The 19191-nt window shown below is 41.1% G+C and overlaps 1 protein-coding gene across 1 annotated transcript in view; it reads left to right on the plus strand.

The window, feature by feature from the left end:
* sntg1 (syntrophin, gamma 1) overlaps positions 1-15957 on the plus strand; it is a 19327-nt gene extending 3370 nt beyond the window's left edge. The window contains exons 4-18 of the mRNA XM_079285305.1: positions 173-229; positions 417-474; positions 564-607; positions 1001-1042; positions 1353-1455; positions 2023-2105; positions 2408-2538; positions 3900-4029; positions 7812-7850; positions 9183-9299; positions 10258-10329; positions 10858-11010; positions 11182-11274; positions 13973-14083; positions 14204-15957. Of these exons, the coding sequence (XP_079141431.1) occupies positions 173-229; positions 417-474; positions 564-607; positions 1001-1042; positions 1353-1455; positions 2023-2105; positions 2408-2538; positions 3900-4029; positions 7812-7850; positions 9183-9299; positions 10258-10329; positions 10858-11010; positions 11182-11274; positions 13973-14083; positions 14204-14386 (1416 nt within the window). The 3' untranslated portion in view covers positions 14387-15957. The remainder of the gene's footprint in view (positions 1-172; positions 230-416; positions 475-563; positions 608-1000; positions 1043-1352; positions 1456-2022; positions 2106-2407; positions 2539-3899; positions 4030-7811; positions 7851-9182; positions 9300-10257; positions 10330-10857; positions 11011-11181; positions 11275-13972; positions 14084-14203) is intronic.
* Positions 15958-19191: the final 3234 nt, after the last annotated feature.

The raw sequence follows: 19191 nt of genomic DNA on the forward strand, positions 1-19191 counted from the left end.
TGAAAATACACGATACTGTGTTTTTATGTACCTTACAAAAACCCCATTTGACTTCATTGTTATTTCATTTGAGTTCTGACAAAAGCAACCCTCCCCACTTGTGTTGTAAGAGCTCCCACAGGTTCAGCATCAGTCTGAACTCATTTCTCGGCTCTAACTGAATCTCTTCCAGGAAAGGACTGTAACGATCAGGAGGCAGACAATTGGAGGGTTTGGCCTGAGCATTAAGGTAATTTAGCTCCCTTCTGATGAGGCTGCCTGTCCCAACTGCTTTAAATTAAGTCCCAACAAGTGTTATTGATCATTTTCTTGTCAAACTGAAATAACAGCGTTAGCCGAGGGATTTGAGTTGGGGAAAATTGAGTTGCTTTCGAGTGTTTGTGGTTCTTTTGTAATTCAATGTGATTTGTCCTTAGGGTGGAGCAGAGCATAAAATCCCTGTTGTAATATCAAAGATATCAAAAGAACAAAAAGGTATGCTGTTGTTTTTGCAAAAGATCTGCAACTCTTTCTGTTTCCCTCCCTTGGTTTGTTGTTACTAAAGTGATTTTTGTTACTTCCAGTTGAACTCTCTGGGCTGCTTTTCATTGGAGACGGCATCCTTCAGGTATAATGCCAAAGCTCTTGTTTATACACCTCATCCTACTCTGCAAAATAACACACACACACACTGTACCTTTTAATAATTCATGAGCCACATGTCCACAAAATTGCCTCCCCATAGATAGATTTCTCATCCCCAATCTTTCATTTATTACATGTAATCCACAAAAAAAGAAAAACTCTCTCAGCGCATCTGATGCAGTGGAAACATTTACAATCCAGCCGGAGACGCTCTGTATTCATGGCGACTGTGGTTGTGACTCTCTTGTTTACAGTTTTCAGCGCAGATGCCATAACAGTTATTATGCTTTCCTCATTAATCATTTTGAAGATGGACGTTACAGTGATGTGATGCCAGCAGTATTATTTAGGGTAACCCTGTTGCTGTTGTTTCCAGATAAACGGAATAAACGTCAGAAGTTATCGCCACGAGGAAGTGGTAAGCTGTCATCTCACATCTCATATTTTGCAACAGCTCTTTCAACAGCTTATCTTGTCTCACTTAAGGATTGGTATCTTTTTGACATGTAAAGCCAATTGTTTCTGTTTCATGCTTCTTTTTTTAAATGTAACTGCAAGAAATGTGTGTGTAAGTTTGTGTAAATCTCTTATCTTGGATTTGCACTCTTAGAGAGACGTTAGCGCAACATGTTTCATGACAGCGAGCGATCGGCAGAAAACCTCGCAGTTCTCAGCTTCTGCAAAAAAAAAAAAGAATACATATATTCCTGGCGTTTTTTACCTTCCAGGTCCAGGTTCTGAGAAATGCTGGTGAAGAAGTGACTCTTAACGTCTCTTTCCTGAAGAAGACTCCAGCCTTTCTGAAACTGCCCCTGTGTGAAGACTGCACATGTAAGAAACCTCTACGCACACGCTCTAATTAAAGTACAGGCCTAGAATTAACATTACCGCACTTCAAAATAATGAACCAAGAGTATTTATAGCTGGTATTCATTTCTTACTAGAACTGGTTGTCCTGGTGACAATAAACTGGAATGAAGAGGCACTTGGAGAATAAAAAATATAAATTCAGCTGCTTCACTTTGCTAAAGATAGGAAGCGAGAGAGGGGGGGGGGGAGATAAAGACTAAACTGAAAGAATTGACATTGCCCATTGTGGTGCAATTGATTGCTCTTTGCAAAGGAGAGCTTCAGCCTCGTCATCAGACATGAAAGCTTTCATGAAATCCTTTCATACGCGTATATAGGCCAGGTCGACTGGCCTTCCAACCAGACAACTGAATACAAATTGGCACAGAGCAGGAGCCCACACTGGAGGAGAGAACAAAGTAACGCACTTCTGTTGATATCCGTGATCCGCTGCAGTTGGAAACCTTTAAATCGATGGTGGTGTTGCTCAGAGTTCTCGGGTTCATTGGCTGGTTTTTTTGTGTGTGTGTGTCCCTGCTCTACATTCAGGCATCCCCAGCGACCAGAGTAGTGGGACCTCCTCTCCTCTGTGCGATAGCGGCCTGCACTTAAACTACCATCCTAACAACACGGTACTTTATTCATTGGCTTCTTATTTGGCTGACTGATTCTATAAATGTCCCTCTGTAACCATGCAGCAGCGTACCCGGTGCCAGAAAGTTGTTTCCATGCAACTGTCACTGCTCGCTGATCATTGGGACGCTCTATCTTTATCTTTTGGGGAAAGTGAATCAGCCTTCCTCTGCAGCACGCGCTCACCGGGCCTGCCTGTGCACATGCAGCAACAACAGCAGAGCTCTTGTATGTCAATTGTTTGAAATGTGCGAGGTGGGAAGCGACACGCTCCTCTAAATTGCGTTTCGCACTTCTGCAGGACACGCTGTCCTGCTCGTCCTGGCCCACGTCCCCGGGGCTTCGCTGGGAGAAGAGATGGGTGGACCTGCGCCTTATTCCACTGCTTCACTCACGCCTGTCGCAGTACAACCCGGGCTCTGACGTCTGCAGGTGAGCTGCGGGACTTCATCTTGAAGGGTCGGTGGTGTCGGTTCTCACTTGCAGAGCCGGTTTCTCCCTGTAAGGCTCTACAGGCCGGCAGTGCGAAGATCTCCTACTTGTTAAGTGCCAGACTGCCATCCTTCATCTGTAACAAAAAGCCTATTTAGTCTATTCCCTTTCAACACAATCAGATAAGCAAAATATAGTCTGCAGTAGGACAGATATGAACAGTGGCTGCTCGACTTAATAAGCCATTTGGCTGTTAATAAATACATTTTCATTTTGCTACACTGGATGATGGAAACAGCAATCGAGTGGATTGTCTCTTAATGGACCACACTTGTGCTTTGGCATGTTTTAGCCCATTAACTGAAAATTGCATGAGGGTATTATACGTTTTTAGATTGATTGGACATGAAGTGGGTAATAGCGTTCACTTTATCTTCTGATCTTTTTGCACATCAGACTCAAAACATATCAGAGTAACAATTGTTTGCTTTATTATTTTTATTTTGTTTGTGGAATTGTGAGTAGGCTGTTCATATCATAGAATACATTAAAAGCGGCTGTGATCATCTTTTTTTATGATCACGATATATCAGATGACGGTGTTAAATTTCCGGAGCTTTATAGTGTTTCAGCTCATTGTTTAGCTGTCCGGCTGCAACGTCACTGTTTTGGTTCACTCTCACCACTTTTATAGTGTGGCTGCTGCATCAGGCAGCTTTTGGCAAAAAAAAGCTAAAATAAACTACAATACACTACCTGTCAGTATCATACAGCCGTTAGAACCAGCTGGTGAACATAGTGGCGCAGTTAGCATTTAAAAAGCCACATTTTTCCCCATTCAGTCGGCCAGAAACACGACTGGATGTGTAAATAAGCTGCAAATAACTGTTTGCAGACAAGTTCGCTATATCAACTGAAAAGGAGATAATATGTCAGTGTTGTGTTCACATTGCGCCAAAGTGGCCAAACAAATCTGTTATTGCAGGTCCAAAAGAATTCAACTTTTATTTCCAGACTCATGAGTCCATATACTGTAACTGTTAAGCATGTTTGCGAAACACTTTTTTCTTACTGAGATGTCAGATGAAAAGTGTTACGTGTGAATTTTCAAAGTTTCTGCCCAGAGTTTTGCATGCTGGGACGAAATGAAATGGAATAATTGCTTCGACCACCCGAAACTAAAGTAAAGTTGAGAAAGATTACATATTGCAAGTAAGTTTCTCATCCACTACTGATATGAATGGAAAGCGATCGCTTCCTTGAGCATACAAAATCAATGAAAAGAGTTTCGGTATGTCATTTGTAGTTCATCAATGCCAAATCACCCCGTAATCTTTCTGTTTTTCTCTTAATTCTTTCAGGATAAATGCTTTCCAGGTCATAGCTGTGGACGGAGTTTGCAGCGGGGTTATACAGTTTCCCGCAGCGGAGGACTGCTTGGACTGGCTTCAGGCAATAGCCAGCAACGTTTCCGGTCTCACCAAGCACAATGTGAGTGTGAAATAATAACCCGTGTTAGCCTCTCGCTGTCAGAGAGTCCCTTTGCAAGTGTCACTGCATTAAGTGGACACACACTAATGTCTTTTCACTCTATAAGTAAAGTACACACTTATTTCTACGAGCCCAGGGTCACAACAACAGCAGTTCCGCTGCACTTACTCCCTCCAGCCAAACCCATGCACTTATTATCTATAATTCAAAATAATACGTTCAACAATAATGACAGCAAGAGGCAGCAAGAAGCAAAGAAATAACAACGGTGTTGTGTCTTTCTCTTGTTGTGAGCATGTTGTCGGGGGGGAAAAAACCGAAGCGTGTTTCCAGATGGGTGACGCTGCTCTGCAGGATGGGAGAGGGGTCAAATACAAACACCGCTAACAAGCGCCGTCATGTGCGGTGACTCATACAAAACCCGTCGAGAAGTGTCTGGTTTTGACACATTTATGAGCATATTTAGGTGTGTTTCCAATCAGCACACTGTACGCTACGTATCGTAGAGAGTCTGTGATCTAGAAATATGTAACCGGTCAGTATAGTGACGATGAATGCGACATGGAGGGAGCAGCAGTGAAAACAGGGATTTGTAATGGCTTTGTGTGTGTGTGTGTGTGTGTGTGTGTGTGTGTGTGTGTGTGTGAGAGAGAGAGAGAGTCTCCAGAGAATAATGGGTGCCTGGTTAATTGGAGTGGCTGAAGGGAGGGACGTACTGAACATTACGCTGATCACTCACTGCCAGAATGGCCTCAACAATGGAGAGAGCGTTTCTCATTCTCTGGCCTTTGCTTTTACTGAGGGGTGTGAGTAAGCTATAGCAACCTAGATGTAGGACATTAAGATTTCTGATGAAAAAAAAACAGATGTCCGATTGAAAAGACACTATGACATCGATACCGCTGAACCAGCAATGATGTTGATTATTAATACGCTTCAGTATTTCTCAGCTAGGAACCTGCGTTACGTTAAAAAAAGGAGATTGGTTATTGTCTTTGAGCTAAATGCTAACGTTAGCATGCTAACAGGTATAATGTTGACCGTGTCTACCATCTTAGGTTAGAGTGTCAGCATGCTTACATTTGCTTATTAGCACGAAACACAAAGCACAACTGAGGCTGATGAGAATGTCATTAGTTCTGCAGGTATTTCATCATAAGCCAAAGTATTGGTCAAGCATAGATTTTGTCCCGAGATGAAAAGTGAAGGAATCACCAAAGCTATAATCGAAGCTAAGTATCATCAATCGTGGGGGCATTGAAGGAAAAGTCATGTAGGATTTATCTTCTTGTGACTTTAAATGCAGTAATTGTTGAGATATTTCAGTCTGAACCAAAGTGCTGGACCAACATAAGCTTAATAACCAATATAACAGATGAACTTTTATTCACTGTCATTCAACTAAATTGCCTCAATCAGGGTGTTAATTATAACATATTTTATTATTTCATATTTTGTACTCCAACTATAACTATTTTTTAAATATCTGTGTCTTATACACTATTTTTTTGTAATATAATGTGTCTTTTGATTATTATATGATTTGTTTGTGTGCTTTTTGTTTTCATTTCACTGCTGCTCAATTAATTGCCCTTTTGGGACAAAGAAAGTGATTTTATTGATTGAATTATTCGGCTTAGGATCAGCCAGAGTCCCTCAAAGACCTTAAACAAAAACAATAAACTGTAAAACTCGAGAATACATCAGGGGCTTGTTTTAGCAAGTGTTCACCTGTTTTTCAATATTCACAGATATTATATTTTTATTAGAATGATTGAGCCCCACTTGTTAAATCGGAAACCTTACAAATGAGATGGACAGAAATAGCACAAACATCTAAAAATATAAGAACACCAGGAACATAATGAAGAGTAAGATCATCCTTTGCTTGCAGAGCAGCTTCAGTCTTTCTTTGATTACTGTCATAACATTTAAGTGAGCTGTTTGTAGTAAAATATTTCACCATTTGTCTTGAACAAATGCCGTAAAAGTACTGGACGGGAAGGTGCATCAATGTTATAGTTTTACAATTTGTCATGAAATGACACTGTATACACCAGTCTGAATCTCTCAAGTGTTATCACAAAATATGACCTTGATATTGTACTCTAAGTACACCAATAAGTAAAGATCTTTTCTTCAAATGACATGCTTTGCTTGTTCAATTCAATTCAATTTATTTTTGTACAGCCCAAAATCACAATTTACAAATTAGCCTCAGAGGGCTTTACAATATGTACACATGTGACATCCTCTTGTCCCGGAACCCTCACATCAGAACAGCAAAAACTCCCCAAAAAACCCCTTTAACGGGGAGGAAAGAGGAAGAAACCTGTGGGAGAGCAATAGAGGAGGGATCCCTCTCCCAGGATGGACTTGTTGAGTCCTATATTATATTATATTATGATTTTGGTAAATAAATCATCATAAATCTTATGCATAATAGACTGTCTGTTAAGTCCCAGTTCCCACCACAGACGGCCACAGAGCACATCAATAACGCATCAGTCTCTTATCGTTCTGAAAATGTCTCTAATCAGATGACTCATTTAGGCCAATTAGGAGATAATGCTGTGATGTTTCCTCACTAATTACGTTTTAAATACAGACGTGTTCACTTTGACTTGAGGAAGACCATCTGTGGTTGAAGCACATCAGTCATGTCTGCATGAAATAAAAGCAGTTTGTCTCGGGGTTTTTTTTTGCATAATTTGAGTCTTTATCAAGGCCGCGGCTTCAGAGAGTCAAGTGGAGGCGTGGTTGCGGCAGCAGACCTGCGACCAGCTTGTCTACTGGACAGAGTCCCCTGTGCTGAGTCAGTGCTGATCTACCTCATGGGTGCATCATAAAATAGATGAAAGTAGAGCGATGAATACATCGAAATGTGATGGAATAAAAGCAAGGATTTTTCATGAGTAAAAAATATGCTGCACAACAATTACTCAAAAAAATGACTTGAGGTACTTTTCACCTCCAGTGAAAGTTCTCCTGCATGTATTTTTGGACCGACTTGTTGTCTGATTTGTTGTGAAACTCAAAGAACTGGACGCCACAGCGGTTCCTTGTTGGTGTCAGAGGCGGGTTAGGACCTGCTGTCGCTGCGAGCGGTCACAGCAACCAGCAGCTGAATGTGAACAAACCAACGGTCTCTGCTCTCAAGTATCCAAACCCGGCTCACGTCTTGACAGTTATATCTGGCTGTTTCGTCTCAGTTCCTCCGCTGAAAAAACCCCAATCTCAGCCCAAACATTTCGAATAAAGCAGCAGTGACTCGCCTCTATAGGAGGATGGGTTCAGGTCTGGACGGCTTAATTTGGTGTTCTGCTGCTAAGAAAGAGTTATATTGATAGTACGGTATAGGATTAGGAGCAAGTGATACCTGTGATCTGAGCAGAATGTTTTAATTTAAAGCCTGACTGCTCTCTCGGTAGTTTCCCCGCTTTTATTATCACAGAGAGAATGGATTTTCTTAAATGGATTTCTTTTTTTCTTTTTTTGTTTTTAGGAAGAGCCTCGGGTCCTTGTGGAAATGACTATATATCTCATTTTGTAATTTGCATGCGTTGAATCAATGAAGTCGCTCTAACGGTGTTCATTCAGTGCTGTGGTTAACATGTTAGCACAGATACAGTGATTCATGGTTTATTTGTTTTTGCACACGTTACTGATTGTGAGTCTCTACGGGGTCCCACAACTATTTGATATTCTGCCAGTAATTGGTGTCTGATTGTTAGAAAGAAGATGTTTTAATGAGATATTGATGTTCTTGTTAAATTTAACAGGTGAAGAAGATTAACCGAAATTTTCCAGTTAACCAGCAGGTAAGATGTTTCTCCAGGCGGCAGTTGAGCCCCTGCTGCTTGTTTCGATTTTATTTTTGCTTGGGCCGACTTAAATCTGTGCATTTTATCCTCGTCTTGTAACATCACAAGTACATCTAATCAGGTCGGCCAGTCACAGAAAGGGCACGGTACAATCTTGCCAACGATTGCAACACGAGGAGAATGTTTGCATCATTAAAACCCATCCACTGAGAAATGATCAGAAAACAACTGGAGTGCCTTCAGTTAACTTAGAGTCATCTCTCAGTCTAAACGTGGGGCGTTAATGCGACGGTGGGGCTCCTTTTTTGTCACTCATTTATTTTGGTTTGTGCCGCACGAAAAACATGTGAATTCACTTGACAAATCTTTTAAGAACTAAAGCGGCACGAGACGCGACTGCTTGTCCCGAATCTTTCACTCGCTTGTTTTGCCATCGGTGAAAAAAACTCCAAACATAAAAGCAAGCAAACATTTTACTTTGGTAAATAATTGAATGAGTACTGATGTTGAGATAAACATGATTTTTGAAATCACGTCTCAACATTTGCTTGACTTTCTTCCCATCTGTTTTTTCCTGAATACATAACTTTCATGTGGGCAATATGACAACACCATACTGTTTGTACTGTTTAGCTACGGCTTAAGTACGTATTGTTACAAGAGTGACAATTTTGGATTTTTATGTGATTTTTGTACCTTCATTTGTCAGATATTTAATCTCCTGGATAAACCAAAAACTGGAGTACCTGAATGGTTTATCTTTAAAGCCCCTGAGAGCTTTGTTCCACAAGTATTTCTCAATTAAGTTGAATATTTCTGACTTAATAAGCATCAAGTTAACATTTGGACATTTTTCTTCAAAAGTTTGATACTATTAAAGATAGAACGCCTGGGGTGGGCAATATATGGAAACGGTAAAGTTATGTTCATTGATGAATCACATACGTGCTAAAACAAGACATTTGTATTGTTGAATAACAATGTTTCATTGTGTAAATCCTTTGAACCAATGACACGATTGCTGCACGCATGCAAGCTTATAAAACCACGCAGAGACTCTTCAGGCTCCTCTAAGAACAGTCGTCACCATGACGCCATGCATTTCATTTGGTGTTGATCCTATTGATGCAGTATTGCCTCTGAAAACAAAGCTTAGCATCAGTGGTGTTGATACTTCACCCCTTAACAAAAGTGGCAGAGGAGAGAAGCATTGTGATATTGTGACATACACTTACATTTGAGTTTTTTCCGTATCCACCCCAACTTTTGCCTATGATCCTTATTATACGTTCCACATCCCTCACACGGCTCTTTTTCCTTGTCTGATAGATTATCTACATGGGCTGGGTCGACGAGAAGGAGCAGGACTCCGTTCAGGACCGAATGTATACACCAAAGTTCCTCGCTCTGCGGGGCTCCTCGCTCTTTAAGTTTTCAGCACCTCCCGTAAGTTTTCACTTGATCCCCATTTGTTTTGTCTAACTTCCTCTTTAAACCATCAGAAGTACGTGTTTGAATTGAATGTCGTTCAACTCTACGGGAGATTTTTCACATCAACGTTAATGTATTGTTGAAGGAGAAAATGTTTTCCTGCTCGAAAGAAAAGAAGGAAGCAGCTCACTCATAGTCCTTTGTGCTGCATTGATCTTCCTCTTGATTGATGATGATCATTAAAACTGTTTACATTCTGCCAGCCACTTACGTGATTATGACAAGAAGGATAAGCTGTTGATGGTGCTGGAGATGAGAAAAGATTGATAGAAAACTGGAATTGCCTGCTCAACTTGAATGTGCTCATATAAATGGGATATGCTAATGTGAGTGGATGGTGGAATATAGAAGCTTCTTCATCACGAAAGACTACCGTTAGTTACTTACAGTTTATGGAATATTTCCCCTCAAATGGCAGGAAATCCACAACGTTCATCAATATTTGACCACAGGCTAAACCCCGCCCCCAAGCTTAGCAACCGTAAATCGGCGCTGGATGTATAAAGAGAGCGACAGGTTGACAGATTGGGTTGATTTCCGCCCAGTTGGGCTACTTTTGATTAAGTTGAGGTGTGGAAAAATAGCGGGGTTTGGCAGGGTTTGACAAATATTGTGAAAACAACATTACTCAACAAGCTCAGATACAAAATTCAGTATACTCCACAGTATTGATTCATTGATTTTGAGAAATATTTGATTGACATTAGTCGTATTTCAGAATAAGAGCGGCCCTACTTACCTTGACATCATTATCAATGACGTCAATCTGTGTTCTCGGGTTTAGACAACGGTAAATTGTAATTCTATTTGAAAGTATTTCCATCGGTTCGCTTGAAGGGACAGTTCTTCTGCTTCATTTCCCTTTTCAGTAGAGCTCTATTCTTCTCATCAAAATGTATGTGACATTTTTCAGGTGACAACATGGGACTGGACCAGAGCAGAGAAAAGCTTTACTGTGTACGAAATAATGTGCAAGATTTTAAAGGTAAGGCAGTCGCTTCGGTTCCATTTCTTGAGCATTCAGAGAAGCAGCCCCTCGCACTGGATGCACTGAGAGAATATAAAGCAGAAACCTGAGGAATGCACTTATATAACCCACCGATGTATTTGCATGTATTCTACTTCAATCCCACAGACACTCAAGGTTCAGATTTCATTGTTCACTCGCCGCAGGTTGGAGGCCATTCTGAATTTGATTGTGAGAATTTATCTGCTATTTATTTTCACGGAAACTCAGGATGGCAAATTTGATTCATATAGATTCACACCCGTTACACAATGCTATGAACATTGCACTGTTCAGCTTTCATTTAATAAGCATTACATTCATGTAAGTGTTGATTATATGGAGTCAAATAATTCAAGTGCTCTTAAAGCCGCAGTCGGCAGTCTCCAGAGTAAAAGAACCTCCCTTGAGCTTCAGGAAACTGCATTGCTGTTGCTTTGTCTTATCTCCGCGTCACTCTGCCCATCTGTACCTGATCAGCATGGCAGCCGTACTGTCTTATCTTAGGATAATGACCTTCTGGACAAGAGGAAGCACTGCTTCAGCGTCCAGACGGAGAGCGGGGAGGACATGTTCTTCAGCGTGGAACTGGAGTGCGAGCTGCTGATCTGGGAGAAGGCTTTTCAGATGGCCACGTTCCTGGAGGTGGAGAGGATACAGGTACCCGGACAGTAGGGAGCGTGAAGGGAATTGTGATGATTTTAATCTGGCGCTCACTCGTTTTAGGACAGAAATTGATAACACTCGTGTGACATTTCCAGCAGGAAATATCGAGGCTTTTGTGTCCTTGTGTAGCTCTTTTGGGTAACATCTTGTTCTCCCGTTCTGTAGTGTAAAACGTATGCCTGCATCATGGAGCGCCACCTCATGGGACTAACAGTGGACTTCAGCACGGGCTTTGTGTGCTTTGATGCAGCTTCAAAGGTGAGTGTGAGACTTTATCATCAATACAAATATGGAAGAGAGAATCTTTCAGTGGGAGATGTCAGGCAACCGTATTGTACACAGTGTGATGAAACTCATCACGAGGCCTCAGCCTCTCTTTTTCTTTTTTTCGAGTGCTACTTACTTATTCTGTGTGCATTTTGGGAGTATGAGCACATTTGTTTTGACGGCTGGTTCCTCACCCCAGCTCAGACCTCTCACTCCCTCCCGCAGTTCATTTTGGCCTCTCCCCAGGTCTGAGAGCTGTGCCGACCACTCCACTTGTGCACATTCTGTGGATGAGCAGGACACGAGACACTGCCATATTGTTCTCCAAGATTTTGGCCCTAGTTCCTGCAATGTGAAGCAACAATGTCCCCCAAAGACGATACAAATGTTGCCAGCGTATTGTTTACGGAGAGAAATGCAGAAAACACAGTCCATGTGTAAACTGCAATCGCAGACAAAACACTGGGCGGTATTACTCTGTAATTAAAAGCTGCTATTGGCAAACTTCAAAAAGCATGTAACAATTAGTTTCAACCAGAAACGGCACGGGTATAACTCCGTGGAGATGCATCTGCTGGCTCATGACCCAGTGAGATGTACCATGGCTCTATTTTTTTTTTTTTTTTTTTTTTTTTTTTAATCAAAATCAGCAACGTTACTTTATAAGGCACACATTAAAAAAACTAAACGTATACAGCAAGGATGACAATATGATCAGACATTTTTATGATCAGATTTTTTATAATATTTAAAAGCTCACAGCACAGCTCTGAGTTTGACCGACTGTGGTCTTTCTGCGTTGACTTTGCATGTTCCTCTTCAGTCCAAAGACATGTGGGTTCCTTTAGCTGCTGTCGGTGTAGATGGGCGACCTGTCCGGGGTTAAGATCTCTCTAAGACAGTCTCTGGCTCACCCAGGAGTAGAAGTAGCATAATACCACACTGGGAAAGTACACAAGTAAAACAGGGTTCCCACACATCCTGTTGTCATTGAAAACGCCTCATGCATTGTCCTGGAATATGATTTCAACATTCGTCCTTGAGCTGCGAATAAACAACTCGGCTAAAATAATTCACAAACTACCATTTGAACGTGAATATAATCCTGAACATGAATAGATAAACAGGCTGCTCTGTCTGTACCACATGCAGGGTGGATGGCATTACATAACGTTGCTTTCTTCCCAACTTCTTTCGAACGGTTAAATAAAGTGGATGAGTCATTTCTAAGCATGTAAGAGATGATCTCATAGATCCTTTATAGCCACAGACTGCACATCTTTCATATCAGACTTCTACAGAGAGGAACATATTAGTGTATGCAGTGATTCATGTCATGCCATGCTAGATCATCACTGAAAGTCTCCTGGAGAAGTCCTGGAAAGTGATCTCTAGAAAACAGCGGGAAACCCTGTAAAAGACCGGCATTCACATTTTTGCTTGATGGCTTTTTTTTCTTTATCAAAATCAAACTTTGTTCAGATTTGAAATAAAAAGGCCACTCTTGCACCAGAGTGAACACACGCAAACACAGCCACTGTGGATTCAAATATTCTGGCATGTCTGTGCTTTATTGAGCAAACAAAGAACGAGGAAATCCTCTCTTGCTCTGGTAAAAAAAATCCCAGATGCATGCTGGTCCTGTACAAAACCGGAGCCTGGTGCCCATAGTGTCTAATGTAAGAATGCTTATTATGCAGGAGGATGGCCGCTGTGTGTGTTATATCACTGTATATTATAATATTGAATACTTACTGCTCCATTAATGTTTAAGACTTTAGAGTTTAATGCAGCTGGTCGAAGTGAGCTAAATAATCTTAATCCATTTATACTGTTTGTGATTTAATCAATATCAATGTTTCAATAATAATTGGATGTGAAATCCTAATATGTTGAATAAGAAGTACCTGCAGCTGTAGTGAAATATACTGAGTATAGCTCTTTATAAAATACAGTCAAGTAGAAATATAAGATAGCATAACACCTACTTTAACCGAAATAAATCTGAGCAGAGATCTCATGAGACTTTAATCCTATGAGGAAACGGAATGAACATTTTTCCATGCGCCGTAGGTCACAGTACAGACAGAATACTGGGTGCTTGTGATTGACATGAAGGAGGTGGTGATATCGTCGCCTCTGTCAGAGTCAGTGGGTTTTAAAGGAAAGCTGGAGAGGTGACACTCTTCCCGTTACACTCTGATGTGTCATGAATATCTGCTCTGATTTAGAATTTTTTATTTCTTTTTTGTGCCAAATATGACAGTGAGACTTCTTGTGTCAACATTATTTCTTATGCCGTAATTAATCTGATTGGTGTCACAGTAATAATAACAGGGGCGGGCACAGTTACAGATACATATTCATGTAAAAAGCGCGGCCAGCTGTCTACCTGCGGAGTCGGTCTGGCTCACTGTGCAGCTTTTTGTTTATTCAGTTCAACACTAATTGAATCACTGAAGCTCTGCTATTTCAGGTGAAATCGCGGTGGCTTGTTAAATTGCCTAATAGCGGAAATAACAAGTTTCTATCTCACAACAGCTTCTATCTGCTCACATGCTCCATTTATCACTGTCCATGCTAATTTGTTATTATTCATGAAACGGTGAAATGAGAAGGAATTCAGTGGTTGTGTTGTTGTTTTAGTCAAAGTAAGACTCTTCTCATCTTTGTAATTGTAACTCTTCAGGATGTCCTGTGGAGATACAAGTTCTCCCAACTTAAAGGATCATCTGATGATGGAAAAAGCAAGATCAAGTTTTTATTCCAAAATCAAGACTCCAAATCTATTGAAGCAAAGGTAATTCACTTCGAGAGAACTTGCATGTCGAGGAAACGGTGATTCAACAAGACGATCAAAGCAGCAAAGTTCTAAAAGACATATGACTTACATTATGTTTCTTTTTCTTCTGTCTTTTAGGAGCTGGAGTTCTCAAACCTCTTCGCCGTGCTTCATTGTATTCACGCTTTTTTTGCTGCCAAAGTCGCTTGCCTGGACCCGATTTTTGTGGAGAGCCAAGGCACCGCGACGACCGCCGGGTTTTCTTCCCTTTGCAGTATGTCGTGTAATTCACAGACTCCGAAACTCAAATACGCCACCTGACAGGCGCCGCTCTCCTCCGACTCACTCTGAAAGGATGCTGCATTGAAGCGGTGAAACCGTGGCCTAAGAAGGTGGACAGGAGAACTGAACAGTGATCACATCATGACATTATTACAAAAGACCTCTTTGGGAGCGATAGACTTGATATTGTGGAAGACGTCTCAGACTTCTGGAATAATCGTGGACCTAAACATGAACTTCTACCTTGAGACACTTCACAAAGAGACTGTGGACACAAAACGTGTGATTCTAATGTGTTTTTAAGTGAAATTGTCCTCTTGATCCTCCGATATCCTTATGATCAACACATCTCAAAGAAAAATGCAGTTCTTTTCCCACGGCAGCGTGCTTTTTTCTGTGATTTTATTCAAGATTTTGGAGCCTTTTTGTTTCTCATCAGACAGCAAATGCCTTGAACTTCTGTGGGGATTTGTCTGGACACTGATATGACGCTTTCTATATTTCGTACTTGAATTAGCAGTACAATTTATTGATGAGTCCCAACTAAAAGCTACATGGCAACATAAATCTGATTCAGAATTTTAGATACATTTACACAGACGTTTGCTGGCACCTTTGGGTGTGTGTGTGTGTGTGTGTGTGTGTGTGTGTGTGTGTGTGTGTGTGCGCATATACCGAGTAACCTCGTTTATTGTTCTCTGATTATGACGTGAACCCACAAGCTGAGGTCAGAGGGCTGTGTATGAAGGCGTAGTTTTTATTGTATGGATGAAAAAAATCACGGACCACACAACTATAATCTGACAATACAACTCCAAACACGATTATAAAACATTGTCTATAATGTTGAAGCATTTTCTCCCCAAAACTCGATTATGTAAATAAACACTGACATTCAAATGAACTCAAAGAATTATGAATTATGGCGATTACTTGATGGATTACGTGTAGGGATTATGGCATTTGTTAATTTGATGTGCACCGGAGACGACCAGGTGGAAACCCCGTAACCTCGCGCTCTCTTCATCATCTTCTCGACCAGAAGAATAAAGTCTGTATCGGTGTCTTTTGGAATATATATTTTTTAACTTCAGCTTGTAAATATGACATCTTTTTCGTTGACTACTAAGAAAAAAACACAGTGAAGAACAGAGATATGTAGCGTCGTGGCCTCCAAAGGTTCGGGCTGCCCCTTTAAACTTCTCTCTGGATTAAACTGTTTATAAATGCAGCAGAGGGACAACGAACCTATCATACTCGGAAGAGGGTTCAGGTCAATTAGCGCAATTAGTCATGCTCTTACCTCCCATTTACAAAGTAGACTCCAAACAGAAGAGGCCCATGGGTAAGTAAACTCTAGAGGATAGCAAATGAAATGGGGTCAGTGAAGTGCTCTGCACTGTGGGCTTGTTAAGCTGACATGAGTGCAGGGAGACTAATGGTGGTGCAGTCTATGCAAAGAAAGTCTGATGCTTTTTGTGCTTTAAAATGATCTCGGTTGCATACCTTTATATCATAGGATCTAGAGAGTGAGGTTTATTTTATTTTTTGCAGATGTTTTATTAACAAATACTCTGTGTGATAAATGAATAAAGACCTTTTATAACATGGCTCACTTGTGGCGGGTTTTATTCTTCATGAATGGGTTTTTCACTGATTTAACACTGTTCAGTTCACATAACATGAAGAGAGCTGACGTCACAATTGTCCGTGTTTTTCAATTGTTCATTTGTGAAACCGTAATTTGATTGTACTCCAAAGGGAGCTATGCTTTCAGTTCTTAAATGCTGCTATTTTCTTGTAAGTGCAGCTTGAGATATACTTGACTGGACTCAAAGAAATTGACATTTAGAAAATTACCCTAATTCGGTGTTTTACTCAGAGTTAGATATGAAGATTGATAGAAGTGGTCTAACTGGAGATGGAATAAACTCAACGTTTCGAACTATTCATTTGAATGACATGAAAGCAGTACAACTTATAAATATATACTTGACTAGACTTAGGTGCACTTAACTGCCCTTTTGAGACACCATTGAATTATTAATTATATTGAAATACACTTTGTACTCAATATTAACACTTAAAATAGAACTTAATTTACTCAAATGGATATTTCAGTGATGATATTTAAAGACATGGTCCATAATTGTATCAAAAAGAAGTGTAGTTCAATACGATTTAGGGGGTTTCCTGAGAAAGTCAAGTCTGTTACAATGTAAAACCAAAAATCACGCGAAAAAATCCTGATAAACTCAGAATAGAACACAAGACGACGACTCAGCAGCTGCAGCAGAGAAGAAGCTGCAGGTGTGTTTGTTTTGTTCACCCGTCTGTCTTAAACTGCAGGTGCCTCTGTTCCGTTCACCTGTCTGCTTGAAGCTCCGTGTGTGTCAATTACATCATTATGGGTTATGGTTAGCATTAATGTATCTTGGCATAGTTATAAAAAAAGGTTGCATCTGCCTCAATTAATCGTTGGTTCAATGCACCACCCGGTGAGCACGTTAAGCGACCAGAATCAAACACACCCACGTGCTGCGTCACCAACAGGTGCACGTCGTTTGTCTGGCTAATTGCTTAATGCAGAAAAACAATGTTCCCTCCAGCAGTGGAGCAGCCGATGTACTAAATGTACTCATTCACTTTTACCTTCAGTGAGTTGTGCGAGGACTTTCTGCTGTTTGTGACAATAACAGTAACAACATGTCTGCAGAGCCTCATTCAGCCAAAATGTTTGAAAACGTTGAGGACCTCAGTGGGACAGAGAGGCTAAGTGGACTGGTTACGCTGGGACAGATGGACTGAGTGGACTGGTTACGCTGGGACAGATGGACTGAGTGGACTGGTTACGCTGGGACAGATGGACTGGACTGGTTATGCTGGGACAGATGGACTGAGTGGACTGGTTATGCTGGGACAGATGGACTGGACTGGTTATGCTGGGACAGAGAGGCTAATTGGACTGGTTACGCTGGGACAGATGGACTGGACTGGTTACGCTGGGACAGATGGACTGGACTGGTTACGCTGGGACAGATGGACTGGACTGGTTACGCTGGGACAGATGGACTGGACTGGTTACGCTGGGACAGAGGGGCTAAGTGGACTGGTTATGCTGGGACAGATGGACTGGACTGGTTACGCTGGGACAGATGGACTGGACTGGTTACGCTGGGACAGAGGGGCTAAGTGGACTGGTTATGCTGGGACAGAGGGGCTAAGTGGACTGGTTATGCTGGGACAGAGTGGCTAAGTGGACTGGTTACGCTGGGACAGATGGACTGGTTATGCTGGGACAGATGGACTGGACTGGTTATGATGGGACAGATGGACTGGATTGGTTATGCTGGGACAGATGGACTGGACTGGTTATGCTGGGACAGAGGGGCTAAGTGGACTGGTTATGCTGGGACAGATGGACTGGACTGGTTATGCTGGGACAGAGGGGCTAAGTGGACTGGTTTTATTCTGCATTGAGAATGAAGGAGCAGACAAGTTGTGGAGAACTTCCTGGTGCACGATCGAGGCTCACAGAGAGTCATCCGACAGGTGAGTACATGAACACACTCGTGATGGTTGTAACTTTCTAAGAGTAGAACAGTCAACAATGTCTGGTCTGGATTCTAAAACAAGTCATTTGGCTGAATATTGTTGTTGCACCCGCCGTGGTGTCCATTGTTATTGGTGGTCGGTCATCTGTGTTTGAGCTTTGTCCTCTTTTCTGCTCATCAGTTGTGTGGAAGTGTCATCTGTAAAGGAATATATGTTTGGTTTGGTCAGAGGGGCTCTGTGGTTTGATGCTTAGTAGACCTGTGAATGTACTTTATTTTTACATGCAAATATAGCATCATCATCATATTTTATCCAATTAAACTCTCTCCCTCCAGTCTTTTTCATGAAATATAACGCAGTAACATTTGCTCAGAATAAATATGAACAGAATTTTAGGCCAACCTGAGTAAAACGTCTCATTAAAAGTAAAGAATCGTGTCCGTGTGTAAAATATTCTAGAACTCTTTCCATTCCTGACTATCAGGTCATTTATACATTTCGTAAAATGTTCACACAAAGAATAGAAAACCACCCTGAAGATGTCCTCAGGGTGTTCTTATCCTGCACTTTTCTTGCATGAAACTTGCATCTTATTAAAGATGCTACGCTTTATATGAATAAGAGTGTCCAACACTTGTGAAGTTTTCTAGAGATTAAAATCAAGATATATCTCTGTTTACATTTTGAGTACCTGTTACATAAAATATTTTTCAATTAAAGGTTCACAAGCAGATTTGTACTGTGTTTTAGCTGTATTTTTTTATACAACCCGTATATTAACTTGATGTCAAAGTGATATTTCTACTCCAGATTTGTAACTCTCTGAGGTTTTCTTTCAAGTCAAGAGCCTGTTTACTGGTCTTGCACTGCATCAACGAGGGGTGGGGGAAAAATCGATACAGCATAGTATCGCGATATTTTGCGTGGCGATATTATATCGATACATGGACGCCAAGTATCGATTTTTTTATTTTATAAACTATAAAATGTTTTATTTATTTATTTAGAAAAATCAAATCAATTACTTTTTCAGGCCACTAGATGGTGCTGAGTTATTTTCTGGTGAGGTCAGCGGGATTGGTGGGAAGTTGGTCAAAACAAAGTTAAATCTGCCAACAGTAGCCGGCTCATGGGGAGAGTGCAGCGCATAACTGTCTCTCTGCCCTCCACGTCCACGCATCGCAAGTTATACTGAGTTATATAACTCTAATATCCTACTTATAGTTCATATACTGAGTCCACACGTTTGCATTTCGTTAAGTTGGACTATGTAGTGATACAAACAGTTC

This window comes from Melanostigma gelatinosum (assembly GCF_949748355.1).
Source record: "Melanostigma gelatinosum genome assembly, chromosome: 15".
In the NCBI taxonomy this organism is placed as follows: domain Eukaryota; kingdom Metazoa; phylum Chordata; class Actinopteri; order Perciformes; family Zoarcidae; genus Melanostigma; species Melanostigma gelatinosum.